This window comes from Chaetodon auriga, chromosome 10 (assembly GCF_051107435.1).
Source record: "Chaetodon auriga isolate fChaAug3 chromosome 10, fChaAug3.hap1, whole genome shotgun sequence".
NCBI lineage: Eukaryota > Metazoa > Chordata > Actinopteri > Chaetodontiformes > Chaetodontidae > Chaetodon > Chaetodon auriga.
Window position 1 is genome coordinate 6,041,613 of NC_135083.1, and position 18,592 is coordinate 6,060,204.

An 18,592-nucleotide genomic window follows, 5' to 3' on the forward strand; every position below is an offset into this window, starting at 1 on the left:
ACATAAATACTAAATAATGTACTTCTTCCTCAACGGGCCCCTTTGTAATTACAGGACTTTTATTTGGCGTACGTGCGTACTACTTTCAGGGAGGAAACGTGAGGGACGTGGTGTGAAGATGAAGAGGTTGTGCTTCGGTCGTGAGAAAAAAAACTAAGATGGCGTCTCGTCAAGAAAGATAGGACGGCCTGAGGAGAGTGATGATGTTGGTCGGAAAATGATTGATAACGACATAACCGATAAAGTTTGAGACTCTCGTTTACTATTAAACGAACCTCTGCCATCAATGTTTTCAGCCTGAGTGTTTGACAGAACGGTGTATATGGAGACCCGAGCCTGAAAAACGGTCAACTTTGCTAGCAGCGATAGCTAGCCAACTGGACCGAGCACAGCTGGCCAACGTTAGCTAACCACCAGTCATCACAACAACAGAGGAAGGAGAGCGGCCACCAACCCTATCATACCCCGGGACATCGAGGTGTCTTCGGTCAGTCAAGGAAATGCAACGAGACACTAGTAGAAAGGGGTCAACAAATAACTGCATGTTAGCATTTCTTCTTGCACATACATGTATCTGTCTAGCGTTAACTAGCTAGCTGCTAACGTCGATTTGGATATGTAGGTTAGCTTGTGTGCGGTCATATTGTTGACTTTTTCCCCTCAGCCTACAGTTAACGTTAGCTAACTAATGCTAGTTATCTAAACCCGTGGGAGGCAATTGGACTGGGCTGAGAAGTGGAGGCCTTGATGCTAACGTGAACGTAAGCTGTAAACGGCGTTATCGTCTCTGATAGCTGAACAATAGACATAAATAGACATCATGATTGCCTGAAGAAGAGAAATGAATGACACCTTGCTAGCCCACTATAAATAATTGTAATTGGTAGAGAAGGGTTTTTTTCTTCGTTTCTCTTGTTGTGGCTGTTGCTGGAAGGTAAGGTTAGTTTTAACACCAGTTCTCACAAGTTTAGTAGCTCGTAGCTAACAGTTGTCAGCTAACAGATATATGTGTTATTGAGTAATGTTCACAAGATGAAAGGCAGCATCGACATTTAAATGTGACTATTTGGCTAGTGTAATCGAGTAATCGTGGCATTTTTGTCGTTAAAGCTTTATCAGTCCAACCCAGCCCACAGGCGAGTAGTGATGCCTTCATGGCCTTCTATACCTTAGGGTTCATGGCCTCCACGCCATTGTTTGTCTGAAGGCCGTAGAAGAATCAAGATAGATGGGATACATGTCACTGAAGTCCCAGCATCAAGCTGTCTTCATTTCGATATTATTTATGTTAGAAGTACCCAAGGATAAAATAAAGACTCTTATGAAGGCTCCTACAAATAACAAGAAGCAGTGCTTATTGCTCAAGTGTGTACAGAAATGTTGCCATCACTTCTGTTTTTAAATCATTTGATTGTTGTTCTGTACTGCAGCTGATGAAGCATTGCTTACAACTTTTGCCCCTTTTTGCACACTGGGCCTTGTTGATTCACCAGAGCATGGCATTTGTTTTGTTGTGTCTGATGTTGGGGGAGGGGTTTTCAACATGGACCACTTTGAGGACAAAAAAAAAATCCCCATCCTGTGATTCCCCGTGTGTCTGCCATTGATTGTTATGGAGAGTTTTGGAGGAAATTGCTATGAAACACGTAGAGGAACTAACTAATATATGTGTACGCAGCATTGCAATGCCGTGCTAGGCCAGGAAGTTATGCTTTTGTAAGAGTAAACACATACAGTAACCTTTTGGAGTAATTGTATAATAGGCTTTTTATTTTCTGATACATTGGTTCATTTTACTCATCATTTGATTAAATAACATTCTACATTGCATTTTTTAAATTTGAATCCGCCCACAAGGCACTTGTTTCAGTTCACTGTCATTAGGAACATTTATTGAGAGACGTGTGTTGCGCAAGTATCATTGCCAAAGACAAAATGCTGGCTAGTGAACATACTTGTCAAAAGTATCTGTATCTCCTGACTTCACTTGAGCTGTTCCAGAGTATCTGGAGGTCAAGTAGCTAAGCAAAGATTAAGGCTTTGAATTATACTGTAAATTTGGGGGTTTTAAAGTCTCTACAAACTAAGAACAAGATTTGCATATATAATGCTTTTTGGCGTGCTGCATTTGTGCTGTCATGTCTATTAGTGAGCCTGAGGTAATTAACTTGTTTTGCATTGTTGGTCTTCCTGTTGTCAGGGAAATGGAAGGGGAAGAGTTTGTACCTCCTCCGGAGTGTCCAGTATTTGAGCCGTCATGGGAGGAGTTTCAGGATCCCCTGGGCTACATCGCCAAGATACGTCCAATTGCAGAGAAGTCTGGAATCTGCAAAATTCGACCTCCACCAGTAAATATTTGCTTATGTTTGGATTATGTTGAAGAAATGGCATGTTCCCTGAGTTGTGTGTGTAATGTGTAGCATGCACAGAGTTTAACCTCCGAGTCAAAAGCCCATGAACTCTCTGTTTCAGTCTTGGAAATGTTTAATCCATCATCCGAGAAACTGATGATAGATTTCTATTTTTTCCTCATTTTTCTTTGTCAGGCTATTAGGCTTGTGCTGACAACCTTTATTCATGACTTTGACACCCCACATCTCTGTTCTCTATAAGCCTGCTCACCAAAACTTTGTGCTCCATAGGAGTAACTAACATTACAGATACGATTTGATTCTGATGTTAACAATAAGATAGTGTGAAATGGAACATGATGCTGTGGTATTGTCGCAATAAGCAGAGTCACACAGACTTTGACAAGGAACTGTGGTTTTGAATAGAGGGGGCATTGCTATTAAAAAGTTTTTTTTTTTTAGTGTGTTAATAGTTTAAACAAAATGTTAGCACTTTTTTATAAATTCCATATACTGTAGTAGCTTGCAGATAAGGTGCTTAAAATCCGTAAGTTTGCCTTTGGCATCCCTAAGTACAAGATGTTACGTTTCTTTTTGGCACAAGTCATCCATGTAGGTATTTCACTGGCATGCTGTGACGTATCTCCCACCGCCCCCTGCCAATCAAATTGCCTATAGGTGATCTTGAGTTATGAAAATGGAGCCGTACAGGCTGTCTTTGAGTTAGCAAGTTTCACAAAGCTTAACGCAGGTGATCCTGTATAACCAGTCAGGCAGAGTTTGTTATCCAGAGGTTCTGTCAGCTGGGGGTTTCCTGCCCTGAACATGAATAATGTGTCATTTTTAATGTTGAATGTTAAACACATTACCGACGTGTAGGACATTTCTATGTCATGATCTTGTAGGAATTATAATTTCCGTGGCATTGATTGGTGAGAAGGAAAGCCCTTAACTCTTGATAGTGTCAACTTTACTTAAAAAAGTAGGACCTTCAGTAGGACCTTGGTTATCTTTCCTTGGCTGAGCCAAGTTCATGGAACTGAAAGTCAAAGTTAAACCAGGGTTAAGCTCAAACTTAACTCACTATCTCATTAATTTCCCATGTCCATGTATACTTGTTGTTTTTAAAAAGTTCTTGAATAGTAGAGGGCACACCAAAGCATAATTTAGTTGCTCTTACATCATGTAATCTTACATGTTTAATTGCGTGTCTTTCCTCCCAAATAGGACTGGCAACCACCATTTTCAGTGGAGCTGGATAGCTTCCGCTTCACTCCCCGCATCCAGAGGCTTAATGAGTTGGAGGTAAGTTCCCTTTTTCCCATTAAAATTATGCACTGTTGACAGATAATTGAAGTTGTTGATGGAACTGGTCATGGTAATCATGGTGGTCCTTCATGCAACTCATTTTAGGCGGAGACCAGAGTGAAGCTTAATTATTTGGACCGCATAGCCAGGTTTTGGGAGATCCAGGCATCCTCCTTGAAAATCCCACACATTGAAAGGCGCATCCTTGATCTTTTCAGCCTGTCAAAGGTAGATATCCATTCACTTGTTTTGACTCAGAAAATGAAAAAAATGAAAGCAGTTTTTTTTCACGATTTGTTAAAATTGTCACAAAAATGCTTTTCTGTTCCAGATTGTGACAGATGAAGGAGGTTTTGAGATGGTGTGTAAGGAACGGCGCTGGGCTCGTGTTGCCCAGAGGCTTGGCTATCCTCCAGGCAAGAACATCGGTTCCCTGCTGCGCTCGCACTATGAGAGGATCGTCTACCCCTTTGAAATGTTCCAGTCTGGTGCCAGCCTGCCGGTATTTTTGTCACTCCTTTTTTCATTACCAAGGATGATCAGTTAATAAACAGCATTCAAAATCAGTTCATCTATGAACAGTTGCTTAGTCACTATATGATGCATTTGACACTTTCCTTTGGTTCGAATCAAAAGACGTGCTGTGATAAGTCATCTGAAGCACATTTTGACATGATTTAATGTACACTCTTCTCTTTTTGCATCATCTCTAGCATTGCAAGCCAAAGCACTATGATGGTGAGGATGTGGATAAAGAGTACAAGCCCCACTCCATCCCCCTGCGACAGTCTGTGCAGCCATCCAAAATTAGCAGTTACGGACGCAGAGCAAACCGCTGCCAGCCTGATGTGAGTAGTGAGAGTATCTATCCTGACTTGTCATTCAGTACATTTGCATACCTCTATGAGCAGTAGCCCTACACAGGATGAACTTTGGTCACTTAAATATAATTCTTCGGATCATGTTTCTGTATGTGCCGCACCACCTCAAAATCAAGCCTAGAAAACAATCTGAGAGAAGTCCAATTTTGGTTCGTGTTGCTGCTTTTCAAGACCACAAACACTGCATGGGTTTGGTGCAGCTGATCCGCTAAAGAGGAATTTGTTTCAGCTGTGTCTCTGAATTAAAGGTGTGAATTTCAACCTGCGAATGAATTTAACTGCCAGGTATTGGAGCTGTATATAATTACTTCATCTGGGATGGTTTCTCACAGGACTGAAACCACACATCAAAATCTTTGCCAATGATGATATTTTTTTTGTATTTGTTCTTGAGTAATTGCTAGTTTAGTTTCATCTTAACATTCATTGGTCTTCTACTAATAAATGTGGAAACAACAGTGTGTTTTTATGTTGTGATTGAAGCAGATCTGCAGAGTTACTTCCAGGATGTAAACCTCAGTGAACAATACATGTGTATTTGCTATTTGATGATATGAATTCAACAGCAGATGCAGAAGGCTGGCAGTCTCTCATGATGTTTGTTACCATCCATAGGATCACTATCTACTGCTTGATCAGCCAAATGAATAACAGCTTCCATCATTAGAGGCTAACACAAAGTCAAGCCAACAATCTACTCAAGTGTTTGTTGGATGACAGTCTTGTAGCGTGTACCATGCTGTCATATTACCTGTTTTCTGTGCTTATCCATGTGACCTTGTGCTTTGGTTACAGTGTAGTATTTGGAAGGTGTGATAAAGCACTCAGAGCGCATCCCAGCTTGCTTACTCTCCACCCCGCCATGCTGCTGTGCTTCACGCTGCTGTTTTCGCTCTCTGCTCCTCAGCTTATTTTGTTCTCCGCTTTGTTTCCTTCGCCGCCTTCCATCTCGCAAGCAGGCACAACTGTTTGTTTCAAAGGCCACATATTGTCACCTCATTTTTTTCTTTGCATTAATGTGGACCAGCCTGCATCCTGTTATCTCATGCTTTTGTTACATGCAAGGTAATGATGCCTCATTTTCTACCCGAACCCCCTCCCCCCAGGTTGTTAACGACCTACTCATCATACTTTGAGTACACAATGCTCGCTGGTGGACCTCAGTTTTTTTTTTGCATCTATTATGCTGGAACACATCTTTTTTTGTTTTGCATATTTAGTTATATGCTGAATTGATAGGAACACAACAAAATTTGATGCAGATGTTTGTAAAAAATGTCACCTAATGATTGACGCAGTTGGCATTGTTTCACTTTTTGTCATCATTACTTATAAGACCTGTACAGGACAATATCTTGAGGTGGCAGGGTTTCTTTATTAACAGTTTAACACTTTTTAAGCAGATGGCACTGTATTTTGTAGCCATTTAGCTTAACATAAAAAGTTATACAGTTGGTTTTATTGTTTGCCACTTGCTGGACCTCATTATGCTTTAGTATGCCAGGTATCGTGCATGATGACAAACTTGTTGGCAAACCCTGTTTTCCGTCCCCAAACTCATTTCGGTTTGGTGTCAAAAAATAAAGTTAGCCTTGAATTTGAAGGAAAGGATTTAGCATCTGTCCACAAAATTTCCCTTTGGACCTTCAGAGGTCCAAAAAACATTAAAAACATGACCCTTGTCTAATAATGTGTCCCAGTGATATTTTTCCTGCAGCTAAGGGTTCTTTCCAGGCTCTCTCCCTTCCTCTCTCATCTCCTTTTTCCTCTTGTCTTAGTTTATTGTTGCTGTTATTGTCTCCCCTTGCAGGGTCCAGAGGATCTGGCCCCCCATCCTCTCACCACTGGCTCTCAACTCATCTCTGCGGTACTGCCTCTTGAGCATATGAGCTCACCTTCTGCCCCTGCTCTCTTCCCGCCTCTTTTCCTCAGCCACCTCACCCTTCCTGAAGTTGTCTAGATGTTTCGTTTTTTTTATTTTAACTAACCACAAAAACATTTTCATTAACATGCATTCATGCGCCTTGAGTTTCTCAGCGTAGGGGTGGCAACCCACAATAGGGTCACATGACTGCTACAGACACGTTGCCATTAAGAATAGCTGTCTGTGGCATTATAGTAATAGTTGGTGCATATTATTACTTCACCATTATTTTAAATGTCTAGACCAGACAGTGAACACAGACAATAAGACATCCCTGGCCTGTTTCTTTGTTTATATTTCAGCTGTTTGTTCTCTATGAACACACTCAGGGGCTATTACTAAAAGTGAGACCATCTCATCTCATGTTGGACAAAGTTGTCCTGGGGCCTTGTCAGTGTGTTTTGAGGTATTCTATTATAGATTGAAAAAAAAGAAAACTTGGTGTTTAGTCTTGAATTTATGAATGTATGCAGAATTGAATCCCAGTGCAGTGTTGTTAAGAACTGATGTTTCACATGTCCTAAATGGCACAGTTTACTGTAGGCGCTAAGAAGCTTTGACTTTATCCCCAATTGCCAAACACACTTCTCTAGTTCAGTTGTTGGGCTGATGCGATCGCTAGCCTTCTCTCTTTCACCCATGCTCGTTCTCTGTGGTTGTACCTGGCTTGAAATGCTTTGTCTCTGGGCTGCCTGTGTGTCTTTGCACTTTTGGCTGTTCTGCCTTGCTGCCTACACACTACTGCAGCTAGCAGTGTGGCTGCATGCGTTCTCTTTGGAGTGCCTTCACACAGGAAAACCTAGTAGTTTAGGGTTTCACGTACAGAGCACCACAGTGTGATGATGGACAGTAAAATATTGAAGTCTTAAGAAGCATTAAAAATCAGTTACCCTTTTTGAACATGGAATTGTTGTTGGCTTCTAAGTCTCTCAATGTTTGCTTGTTTGAGGCCAAACTTTAGTTTGACTGCCCCTCACCATCAAGCCTTACTGATCTGCTTTGTTGTATACTGCTTGCGATCCCCAATTCACTTGCAGAGTCCTTTGGTCAACAGAGTTGGGTTGCCAGGAAAAGGAGCTTGTTTTTATGTATGCAGAAAATAAAGAGCAGTGTATGGCAGCCAGATTCCCATCTGCATGACTGAAGGGTGTGCAGCTGCATACAGGCTCAAAGTCAAAAACAAACATGCTTCTTCCATCACCTTCCTTCGAAAAGTCTTGAATGGCATCTTTTATGGCATTGCATCTGTTCAGTTATTGTGCTAAGAATGGCACTGGAGATGTCCTGACATGCATACATGAATTATCTTGCCGTGGGAATACGGGTTGCTTTCTGACTGCATACGGACTACGACTTCTTGGTGTGCACCTGAGAAGAGAATGTGTTCATATAATCGAATTTTTAGGAAAAAAGATTAGGACAAAGCTGCCACCTTAAATGGATGTTTAGAGAGTAAGTTCAGACTTGGATGGGAACTGGGGATTTTGTGACGTCCTGCTTTAACGTTCTTGTTAGATCAGACTACTGACTGATTACTGAAAGTGACATTAAGACCTTTTGTGTTTCCGCCCACATTACTGATTGCACATAACTTGTGTGTACTGTTTGCAATCATATGGCAAATTGGAACTAGTGCCCAAAATTTTGTCCAAATGTCTAATGAAAAGTGATACTATGAAATTTAATCACTTTGCAAAAATAATTTCTGTCTGAAATGATAAAGCCTTCACTGCAACATTAAATCTCATTCATTTTGTGCTTTACCTATTATGTGAAAAGCCAAACAAACATAACTTTCGATCACTTTAAACAGATTTTCACCTTATTTGTCCACATATCCAAAAGCTTCCTGCTGCAAGAAGATGAGGTTCACTGCAGTTTTCTGTAAACAAGCCCTCTTGGGACAAGAACAGCGCAGAATGTGACTCCAATAATAGAAAGTGAGAAGAGGAAATGAGAAGACGATCTCTAAGTATGATATAAGAATGCAGTACTGTTGGAGCTGAAGTCAAGGCCGCTTAAGTTTTGTCTGAGACAAGTTCAAGGCAAAACCCAATTTAAAAAGAACAAAACGCCACCCATCGATTATCCGTCTTCTTGTTCTGAACAGGAAACATCTCTGAACACAAATGTATTTATATTAGAATCACAATAATATTAATACTGGATAGTGTTAAAGCTCTCTATGTAAGCCCGGCATCTTTCCACACCAGTGTGCTTAAAACGACAAGTCTAAAATGAGAAAGCTGGCTTGTTACATGGCAGAGACAAATAAAGATTGCCTGTTTTTGTAAATGAAGGTGCCGACCAGAACGTCATATTAAAGAATTAAGGATTTTGTCTTTCTGTGTGGAACTGACAGCAGATCAGCCTCTCCAGTCTGCCAGGAGAGCAGCCACAGACGGTGGAAGTACAAAAGGCTCAGGCCAAAAAAAAACAAAAAAAAAGCTTACTGGACAGAGTCAGGACTTTGTGGACAAGGTCAAGACCAAACACAGTAATTGTCGAGACCAGTGGGCGAGACAGAGATTATGGGTAATAAAAAAAGTATTTGGGCTACAGTTTCTTCTACAGTGCTGTGCAGTGAAGTCGAGCACAAGTGAAAACAACCTGATCAGAACAGTGAATATTCAACTTGGACATAGCATGATGTGAATGTTATTTTACCTCTCTACCAAACAGAATTCTAAAATACATGACAAATGACAGCCTAAACTAACTTTAAGTAGCTTTTTGCTTTTGAAATGTTTTTTTTTTAAATAATATACTAAGAGCATAAACAAAGGATTTGAGAGAAACAATCCTAATTAACAAAATCTAAATGATAACCTGACTGTATGGTTGCAACTTCTGGTGATTGTGTGTGCTGGTGGTGGGTCAACCTTTAAGCTTTCACTGTGATGTAGGCTAACCTTTCCTCACTTTCTAACCGAGCATAATCCCCTCTTGTGATGCATTGCTATGCTCTCGTGTTTTAGCTGTTTGGCGTAGACCCTTGCTTTGCTCTGTTGGCTTTGGAGAAAAGTTGTGTTTGTGCCTTGATGATGAAAGTGTGCTTTCATCTGCAGCCTGAGCCCACAGAGGAAGACATAGAGAAGAACCCAGAATTGAAGAAGCTACAGATCTACGGGGCAGGACCTAAAATGATGGGACTTGGGCTGGTGGCAAGGGACAAAGGCATCAGGAAGAAAGGTAAGTGCCATAAGCAGAGCCTCATTTGACCCCCTTCTCACACACACAGTTAAACCAATAAGATCCTTAAAAGTCTGGCAGCAGTAACATTGGGAAAGCTTTTGATGCAGCTAAAGCAATAATGTGAGCAAAGCTGCAAGTCTTCAGTTATTGGCTCAGTCTGATAAACAGTGGGCATAGGCGGGATTGTTTTCAGTTTAGATACAACCATCCTGCCAACTTTGAGCCCTGATCGTCTGACAACCGACCACCTCCGATTCTGAACCTTACTCTTCTTTCAGATGAGCTGCCCCAAACGGTTACCATCAAGGAGAACGTGTCTCCTGCTCCTGGCGATGCCTCAGTGAAAGTGGAGCCACTGGAGCCTCAAGAGAGGCAGAGTGACGGCGGTACATCGAACCCCCAACTGCCTCCCCCTGCCGTCACAGCAAAGACAGAAGTGAAGAAAGAAGAAGCGGAGGATGAGGATGGGAAAGACAATGATGAGGAGGAAGATGATTCAGATAGACCGTGCACAAAAATGACCATGAGGCTTAGACGCAACATCAGCAACCCGCAGTGTGTAAGTAGACCAAAAGATGCACCCTGGTGGTCGTGAGAGGTTGAGATCAACTTGACCCTGGTAATCTTTTGTCAAATTTTACTTGTTCACTGTTTTCTTATTTTTTCTTCTTCAAAGGTGGATTCTTTTGTGTGTCGGATGTGTGGTCGAGGAGATGACGACGAGAAGCTCTTGCTCTGTGATGGCTGCGATGATAATTACCACACCTACTGTCTACTACCCCCTCTCGCTGATCCTCCAAAAGGCAACTGGCGATGCCCTAAGTGTGTTGCAGAAGTAAGTAAATATGTTTGAAAGCACTTGTTGGTGTCTGTAGTAGTTGTGACATGTTTGACTAATCTTTGTTTTGATCTTCTCGCTTTTTAACATTTTTTTTTTAGGAGTGCAAGAAACCTGCTGAAGCATTTGGCTTTGAACAGGCTACACGAGAGTACACTCTGCAGAGTTTTGGGGAGATGGCGGATGCCTTCAAAGCAGATTACTTCAACATGCCTGTCCATGTAAGCACAGCCACACAAGATATCACCTGTTCATCATGAAGCAGAAGTCCCCCCTGACAGGTGATCATGTGAGAGACTAATCTGTAGCCTGTGTGTGTCGTTGGCGGTGTAGATGGTTCCCACTGAGCTTGTGGAGAGAGAGTTCTGGAGGTTAGTCAGCAGTATCGAGGAAGACGTGACTGTTGAGTATGGAGCGGACATACACTCCAAAGAGTTTGGCAGCGGCTTCCCAATGAACAATGGCAAGAGGAAGCTCACAAAGGAAGAGGAGGTACGCACATTGTTTTCTTTTGTAACCTCAGCTGTTTTTATTAAAGCTTTGCTTGAGTGGATGTCAAAGTTAGAGTGAAGACCACAGCATCCTGTATGAGATTATTGTTGACAATGTTCAAAACTACTTAGGTAAAGAGTTGAAATCCACCAGAAGTAGATTTTAAATGGAGTGTGATGACTGTAAAAGGTCAATGTGGCATTCTGTAAACATTTCAATATGAGTGCACTCGATAAAGCAATCCCTCCTCACATCAATGACGCTCTTGAAAATAACATAATTGCATTTACAGAAACACAGTTGTGAGTACAGTACAAAGGTGGATGAGATAGCCATGAGTTTGCTACCTGTACTAATGTTGTTTGGTTGTAACGGGGTTAGTAGGCGCTTTGTTGAGATGGTGGCGTTTAAAGCAGCCTGAATAGGCTGAAAACACAGTGGGATTTTTTTTCTTGTGCAAATTATATATCAAAAAATTAAAATCAGGAATCAGCCTGGATCGGGGGGCTCATTTTCTTTTCTTTGTTGGTCAGGAATATGCTCGCAGTGGCTGGAACTTGAATGTGATGCCCGTGCTGGAGCAGTCCCTCCTGTGCCACATTAATGGAGACATCTCTGGGATGAAGGTGCCCTGGCTTTACGTAGGCATGGTGTTCTCAGCTTTCTGCTGGCACATTGAGGATCACTGGAGCTACTCCATCAACTACCTGCACTGGTACAGAATGCTCTTTGTCTATTGTTGTGGAGTATATTGTAGTCATAGGCTTAAAGAATTGCAGCTTTTAATGTAGAAAATAATGTCATGTGACTTTTTAACATTCCCTCTCTGTGCTTCACTTCCCATTTATTCATCATCTTCAGGGGTGAACCCAAGACTTGGTACGGCGTTCCCTCTGTGGCAGCTGAGCGACTTGAGGAGGTGATGAAGAAGCTGACTCCAGAGCTGTTTGAGTTTCAACCTGACCTCCTGCACCAGCTGGTCACCATCATGAACCCCAACATCCTCATGTCTCACGGCGTACCGGTCGGTCTCGCACAGACACACATGCATGCAGCAGAAATGCGGTCTGTTTAGAAGCTTTCTTTAATCAAACTCCGTGTTTCTGATGTGCAGGTTGTACGTACCAACCAGTGTGCCGGAGAGTTCGTCATCACCTTCCCCAGAGCCTACCACAGTGGCTTCAATCAGGGATATAACTTTGCTGAAGCTGTAAACTTCTGCACTGCAGACTGGGTATGACTGTGTACACCTTCTGTCTCAAGCTGTCGTTCCACATCGTTAATGCTGCATAATCAACATCACTTCTCTCTCTCCCTCACAGCTGCCTGTTGGCCGTTCCTGTATTGAGCACTACCGGCGTCTAAGGAGGTATTGTGTATTCTCCCACGAGGAGCTCACCTGCAAAATGGCTGCCAGCCCAGAGAAACTAGACCTCAACCTGGCTGCAGCTACACACCGGGAAATGTTCATCATTGTTCAGGAGGAGAGGAAGCTGCGGAAGGGTCTGATGGAAAGGGTGAGACACAATAAACACATCTTGTTTATGTTTTTTATTCATGTTATATGTGCAAGTAAATACTAGTTCAGTTTGGTTTTGTGCTGAATTAGTCTGATATTGTTATGTTGCAATGAGAACACGGGGAAAAACTCCTGACAGTCTGATAAAATCTGTGTGTTGGACCTGCAGGGTATTACTGAAGCAGAGCGTGAAGCATTTGAGCTGCTGCCTGATGATGAGAGACAGTGCGATAAATGTAAGACCACATGCTTCCTTTCTGCTCTGGCCTGCTCCAACTGTCCCGAGCGTCTGGTGTGTCTCTATCACACTCAGGATCTGTGCAACTGCCCCACTGAAAAGCTCTACCTCAGGTATTAATCTGTCGTGTAGCTGTGTGTCTGTGTGTATACTTTGCAGCGAACCATAATTTTCTGAGTGACTCTTTTAAAAGATAATGTTCTTTTTGTTCCAGTTTGATCTCCACCGGCTATTTTAATCTTCTCTGTTGTCCCTTCACTTTGCAGGTACAGATATACCCTGGATGAGTTGTTAGCCATGTTACACCGATTAAAGGTTCGGTCCGAGTCCTTCGATTCCTGGGCCAACAGAGTAAAAGAGGCACTTGAGCAGGAAGAAGGAAACAAGATAGGTAGGAAATAGACATATATGAATCATTTAGACACAGAAAATTTTGATCTCAAAAGAAACTGGAAAAAGATCAAATTCTTATTAAATTACAGGAATTGATGACCTTGAGATGCTGAAGACAGAAGCAGCGGAAAAAAAGTTTCCCAACAACGAACTTCTGCGGAAACTCAACACTGTTCTTAAAGACATTGATCGCTGCCAACAGACGAGCACTGAACTCCTCAGCAGCTCAAAGACCAGGTATGATGGGACACAAACTTAACATTTACACTAACTGTTCAGGTACATGCACTTACACTCTGCTGTCTTTCAGTGAAAGCAAGATGACTTTGGCAGAACTGAAATCCTTGGTAGAGACGATGCAGAACTTGCCCTGTGTGATGAACCAGTTGGAGGAAGTGCAGGTGAGAAGTTATGTCACACTGAGGAAACTAGCTTCTATTTTTGTCTGATTTTTCCTTGCAATTAAAAAGCCTTATTCAGTGCACTTACGTTTTACCTCTTGTACTGTCTGATTTTCAAGGCGGTTCTGCAGACAGTGGAGGATTTCCAGAGCCAGGCTCAAGCACTGGTCAACGACGGGGACTGGAGGAGGGACTCTCCACCGCCGGAGCAGCTGCAGACTTTGCTGGAGCAGGGGGCCAAGCTGCTCGTCGTGGTACCAGAGTGTACTTTGCTCCAGGGCCTGAAGGAGCAGGGCCTTTGGCTGGCAGAGGTGAGGCGCACCCTGGGCACAGAAGGAGGGGAGAGGCAGGAGGTGACACTGGATGTGTTGAGGAACCTAATGGAAGCAGGGTGCAACGTGCCCCAGAGTGTGTCTGTGGAGACGGCCATGGCGGAGCTTCAGGAGCTGCTAACCATTGCAGAACGTTGGGAGGAGAAAGCACAGATCTGCCTCGAACAAAGGTAAGACAAGTCAAATCATAAGCTTTTCTCTGTAACTTCACCTGCCGCAGATGTCGTCATTTTACAACTGGTTTGTCCTGCTGCAAAGCCATCAAAGTCTCTTTGTGATGTTCTTGTCCTTCCAGGCAAAAGCATCCTCTTTCTACTCTGGAGGCAATAGTAAACGAGGCCCAGCTCATTCCAGTCAAGCTGCCCAACATCTTGGCTCTGCAGGATTGCCTCACTCGAGCACGGGCTTGGGTAACAGACCTCGAGGAAATCCAGGTACCAAAAAAAAAAAAAAGGAAATTGGCCAAAATGTGGATACAGTTAATGAAAATCAAGGTTTTCCTGACAATTACAAGCACCTTTTCACAGCGCATAAGCTGAATGAACAGGGAAAAAAAACACACAGTCATGTTAAAGAAGTCCTCGGAGAGGGAGCGAGAGGCAGCTCATTAGCAAGAGCTCATCACTTCAACAAACTCACGTTGGGAAACATGAAAAAGCAACGTCTGTTTCCGATCAAGCATCGCAAACGAGGAGTGTTGCCCGAATATGACGGATCGAAATAGTTACATAATGTTTTCAACTGAAATACCTGGAACTGCAAAATATGCTGTACCACATACTGTTAAAATATCATTGATTCTTTTGTTTGTTGTAGAATGGGGAGCATTACCCATGTCTGGATGACCTGGAGGGCCTGGTGGCTATTGGAAGGGACTTGCCAGTTTTCATGGAGGAGCTGAGACAACTGGAACTGCAGGTGGCCAGCGCTCACTCCTGGAGGGATAAGGCCAGCAAGACCTTCCTGAAGAAGAGCAGTCCGCACAGTCTGCTGGAGGTGGGCAACTCAAGGGAAAAATGAAATTATTAGAGTTTACCTAAATGGACTGAATTTCTGTCAACACTGAACAACATAAGTTATCTGTACACCTATATCAGTGCAGCATTCCACTTTAGGACCTGAGCTCTTGACAAGGCAGCCTTGATGAGAGCATGCATTAAACTCCGTGTTGCCCTGCAGGTGTTGTGTCCGTGTGCAAAGAGGAGAGAGAGGCGAGGTGAGACGGAGCTGCTGGATGAGCCTTTAGATGACTCTGACACCAACACTCTGGGCCTCTCTGCGCAGGATCTGAGGGACCCTGCAGCTATTGTGAGTTTATTGAACATGTCGTCGTCTATTTTTAATCTCTCTGAGGTTTAGCTCTGCCTTTTTGGACATGAATGTTTTATGCATAAATACTTCTTGTGCGCGTGAACGGGATTTGTGTGTCTTGCCTCCAGGTGATGGCATTCAAAGAGGGAGAGCACCAGGAGAAGGAGGCACTACTGAGGCTACAGAAATTGAACATGTGTAAATCTGGACTTAACACTGCAAATTTCAAGGCGGACAAGGAGAACGGGAGGTGGGATGACGCCATGGAGACGGACACATCCAGCCACTCAGAGGACTCTGTAAAAGAGAACGGTAACAGTAACCACGCCTGCACCACCCCTCCTCAGTCAGTGTGTGTGTGCGCCGGGCAGCCTCGCACCCCTCAGCTCCGCTGCCATCTCTGTAAGGACTGGTTCCACGGTGGCTGCGTTCCTTTCCCCTCCCTGCTCCCCTCCTCCGGACCGCCAGCGAACCCCCTCTGTTGGTGGGACTGGGACTCGCGCTTCTTGTGTCCGCGGTGCCAGCGGTCGCGGCGCCCTCGCCTGGAGACTATCCTGGCGTTACTTGTCGCCCTGCAGAGGCTGCCGGTGCGTCTGCCTGAAGGAGAAGCACTGCAGTGTCTCACAGAGAGGGCCATCAACTGGCAGGGCCGAGCGAAGGAGGCACTGGAGACGCCAGAGCTGCAGCAGGCACTCGAGAGGCTGCAAGAACTCAAAGAGACTCTCCATTGTGAAACAGAAAAGGAGGAAGACACACAAAAGGGGACAGAAGATACCTCTGTGATTGTTTTATCCGACTCCGAGGGAGGTGAAGGAGAGGAAGGAGTGATTGATCTGACGGAGGATTCCCCTAAAAAGAACACCAAGGAAAGCAATGGCGCTCGGGTAACACCTTATTCTGACTCTTTATTTTGATATGAAACCAAATATGGACTGTCAACTGTGAATCAGACTCAAATATTTATTACATTTTATCTGCTGCATTTCCTGTCAGTTGAATTATAATTGATGATCTGTTTCAAACAACGCTTGTTTGCCCACAGGCTGGATGTGAAAATGGCATCAGCAAGAAGTCAAATGTTACAGGTAAGATGCTGAGTTCCAAGTAACCGTCAGAAGTTGAGTTGTGCGACTTGTCCCACAGACATTAATCCTATCCTCTCTGCTCACTTTTCAGGCGTGGGGTTTCTGCTGCCCCTTCTGCCTTTGCTAAAAGGTCAGGTAGTGGAGCTTTCAACAGGCACCAGGGCCCAGCTGGAGGAGCTGCAGCTGGAAGGAGATCTGCTTGAAGTGTCCCTGGACCAGACACTCCTCATCCACAGAGTCCTGCAAGCTGCCTCTGTTCCATGCAGGGACACGTTGCACACACTCATTCAGGTCAGGGAAAGTGCAAAGCAACCCAAAGTCACATCAAAGCCACATCTGAAACAACAAGAACAGTCATAAATCAAGACATTTCAGACACACTGTGTCAGTACAGCAATTACTAACATTTTGAATGCATTTCCTTCCATGTTTACTTGCTAGCATTCTTCTTCTTCTCTGCCTTTACTGGCACATTGCTGCATTTCTTGCTTCCTGTGGAATAGTGTGAAACCACAGGCATAAATGTGTGTGACTGTGCGCCCGTGCAGAAAACCAAACAAACCACACAAACACACAAAATAGCTCCATAGTGCTACAAGAAATCATAAACTCCACAGTGCTCCAGTAGTTCAGCATCACACTGGTGTTATGCTGCTTGTGTACTCTAGTTCCAGCTGTGTTTAGGGTATACTACATAATCTTCTCAGAGTGTGTTGAGTCATGCAGTTTAATGATTAGATTATGTACAAATATGCACAAATTTGTCATTTTTGTTAGCGTGCACATTTCAGAGCTGTTGCAAAACCCTTTCTGTTCTATCAGGCATAACAGTCGGACTGATCGAATCTTGAGCAGCTTTATTGGGAGGAAACTCACATTTTTCATGAGATTTGTTCACCGTAACTGCCTCTCTTCTAATATCCTCGTCATCTCCCTCTAAAGATTGAGCTCGAGGAGCAGAGGCGAACCAGCCGCGGACGAGCCAAGGACTCCAAAAGGAAGAGAAAGAGCCACAGAGGTGGCAGCGGGGAAGGGGCAGGTGAAAGGTCACTGGACGCCTCAGAGTCAAAGAAAACCTGTCCCCTCAGCCACAGCCCTTCCCCTCACGTACCTGTCCAGATCCATCCTGAGGTGACAGCATGTTCATCCTACTTCTTTTTTTTTTTTTCATTTTCTGAAAATTCTAGCTGTAATTCAGGCTGACTGCGTATGAGATTAAAACTTTCCCTTTTATCTTGTGACAGATTTTGTGATAAAGTCATCGCTGGAGCTCTGTTGAAGTGGATCACTCTGAGGAATTGAAGGGACAGAGCATTCTGTGCCAGAAGACAGTGTCAAGTTATAGAAAGATGCAGGACATCCCCCTCCCGGTACCCTACATCCCCTCTCATCCCTCATTCATGCACTCAGACACTAACAGAGCGATGACTCTTCTTCTACACTCCACCGTCTCATCCGACACTCACCCACATCTCACCCATCATGGTTTTTTTCTGACTCCCTGTATTACACAAACTTTATTGACCATCGTCCCCGGACCCATTTCTCCTGAGAACATATTAAGACTGTGTTGGACCGATGTGGGACTTCACCACAATTGGAGTGTCTTTGGTCTAGAGTTGTCTCTGAGGTCAGTCAGTATGCTATGTTATCCCAACTGTATTAAATGCTAGTTCAGCCGAAGCCCGCCTCAGTGCAGGCCGTTGACTTGAGCCCACTCGTTGAAGTTGGATAAGCTATGGGTTTACGTAGACAGTTGTGTTTGGACATGAATCCTGAAGCTGAGGTACAGCCGAAGGTTTTGACAGTTGAACTTAGACGACAGCACCGTGGTTACACTTGTATTTTTTAGTTGTATTGAATCTTGTGTTTTGATGCTGTTTCGAGGGGACATGCATTTTGACTAAACTGAGTAAGTTTTGGGAAGTGTTAAAAACAGGCATTAATGTTTTTGGTGCTACTTTCCCAGAATGGATATCTGTACCTCTTGGCTTTGTCTTTCTCCCTCCTCCCCTCCCCTCAATGCCTTTTTTTTTTTTTTTTTTTTTTTTTTTAAAAAGACACCCATCCTTTTGACTCCATCTTTTATTCCTTTCAATTTGACCTCTTTTCTCCCTCCTACCTTCTCTTTCTCTTTGCAAATTAAGGTAACTTCACTGTAACTCACTTTGTCGCAGTTTTTTTTGTTTCCTGGGTTCAGATTATTATATTATTATTATTATTATTATTATTATTGATATTGCAGACACGCAGTTGTCGTGAGTTTGTGTATAAACTTTTCATTTAAATGTTGCCTTTATTTCTTTTCACTCTTGTTAGAAAAA

General features: G+C 43.4%; 1 protein-coding gene across 3 annotated transcripts; it reads left to right on the top strand.

Annotated features, from left to right (window-relative positions):
- Positions 1 to 136: 136 nt before the first annotated feature.
- Positions 137 to 18,319, top strand: kdm5c (lysine demethylase 5C). Of its 3 annotated transcripts, none has more exons than XM_076740384.1 (29): positions 137 to 487; positions 2,201 to 2,348; positions 3,579 to 3,656; positions 3,765 to 3,887; positions 3,991 to 4,161; positions 4,373 to 4,507; positions 6,351 to 6,407; positions 9,533 to 9,656; positions 9,938 to 10,218; positions 10,336 to 10,494; positions 10,599 to 10,718; positions 10,831 to 10,989; positions 11,523 to 11,704; positions 11,851 to 12,013; positions 12,104 to 12,223; positions 12,312 to 12,506; positions 12,678 to 12,859; positions 13,013 to 13,137; positions 13,229 to 13,376; positions 13,450 to 13,540; positions 13,660 to 14,042; positions 14,168 to 14,306; positions 14,689 to 14,868; positions 15,052 to 15,180; positions 15,312 to 16,067; positions 16,226 to 16,268; positions 16,360 to 16,559; positions 17,211 to 17,399; positions 17,513 to 18,319. In XM_076740384.1, exons 2-29 carry the CDS (start codon positions 2,205 to 2,207, stop codon positions 17,519 to 17,521), a joined length of 4,785 nt encoding a protein of 1,594 aa, XP_076596499.1. In that variant the 5' UTR covers positions 137 to 487; positions 2,201 to 2,204; the 3' UTR covers positions 17,522 to 18,319. The 3 variants fall into 3 exon arrangements, with proteins under 3 accessions (XP_076596499.1, XP_076596501.1, XP_076596500.1); XM_076740385.1 differs by lacking the exon at positions 137 to 487 and adding an exon at positions 917 to 934; XM_076740386.1 differs by lacking the exon at positions 6,351 to 6,407.
- The last annotated feature ends 273 nt before the right edge of the window (positions 18,320 to 18,592 follow it).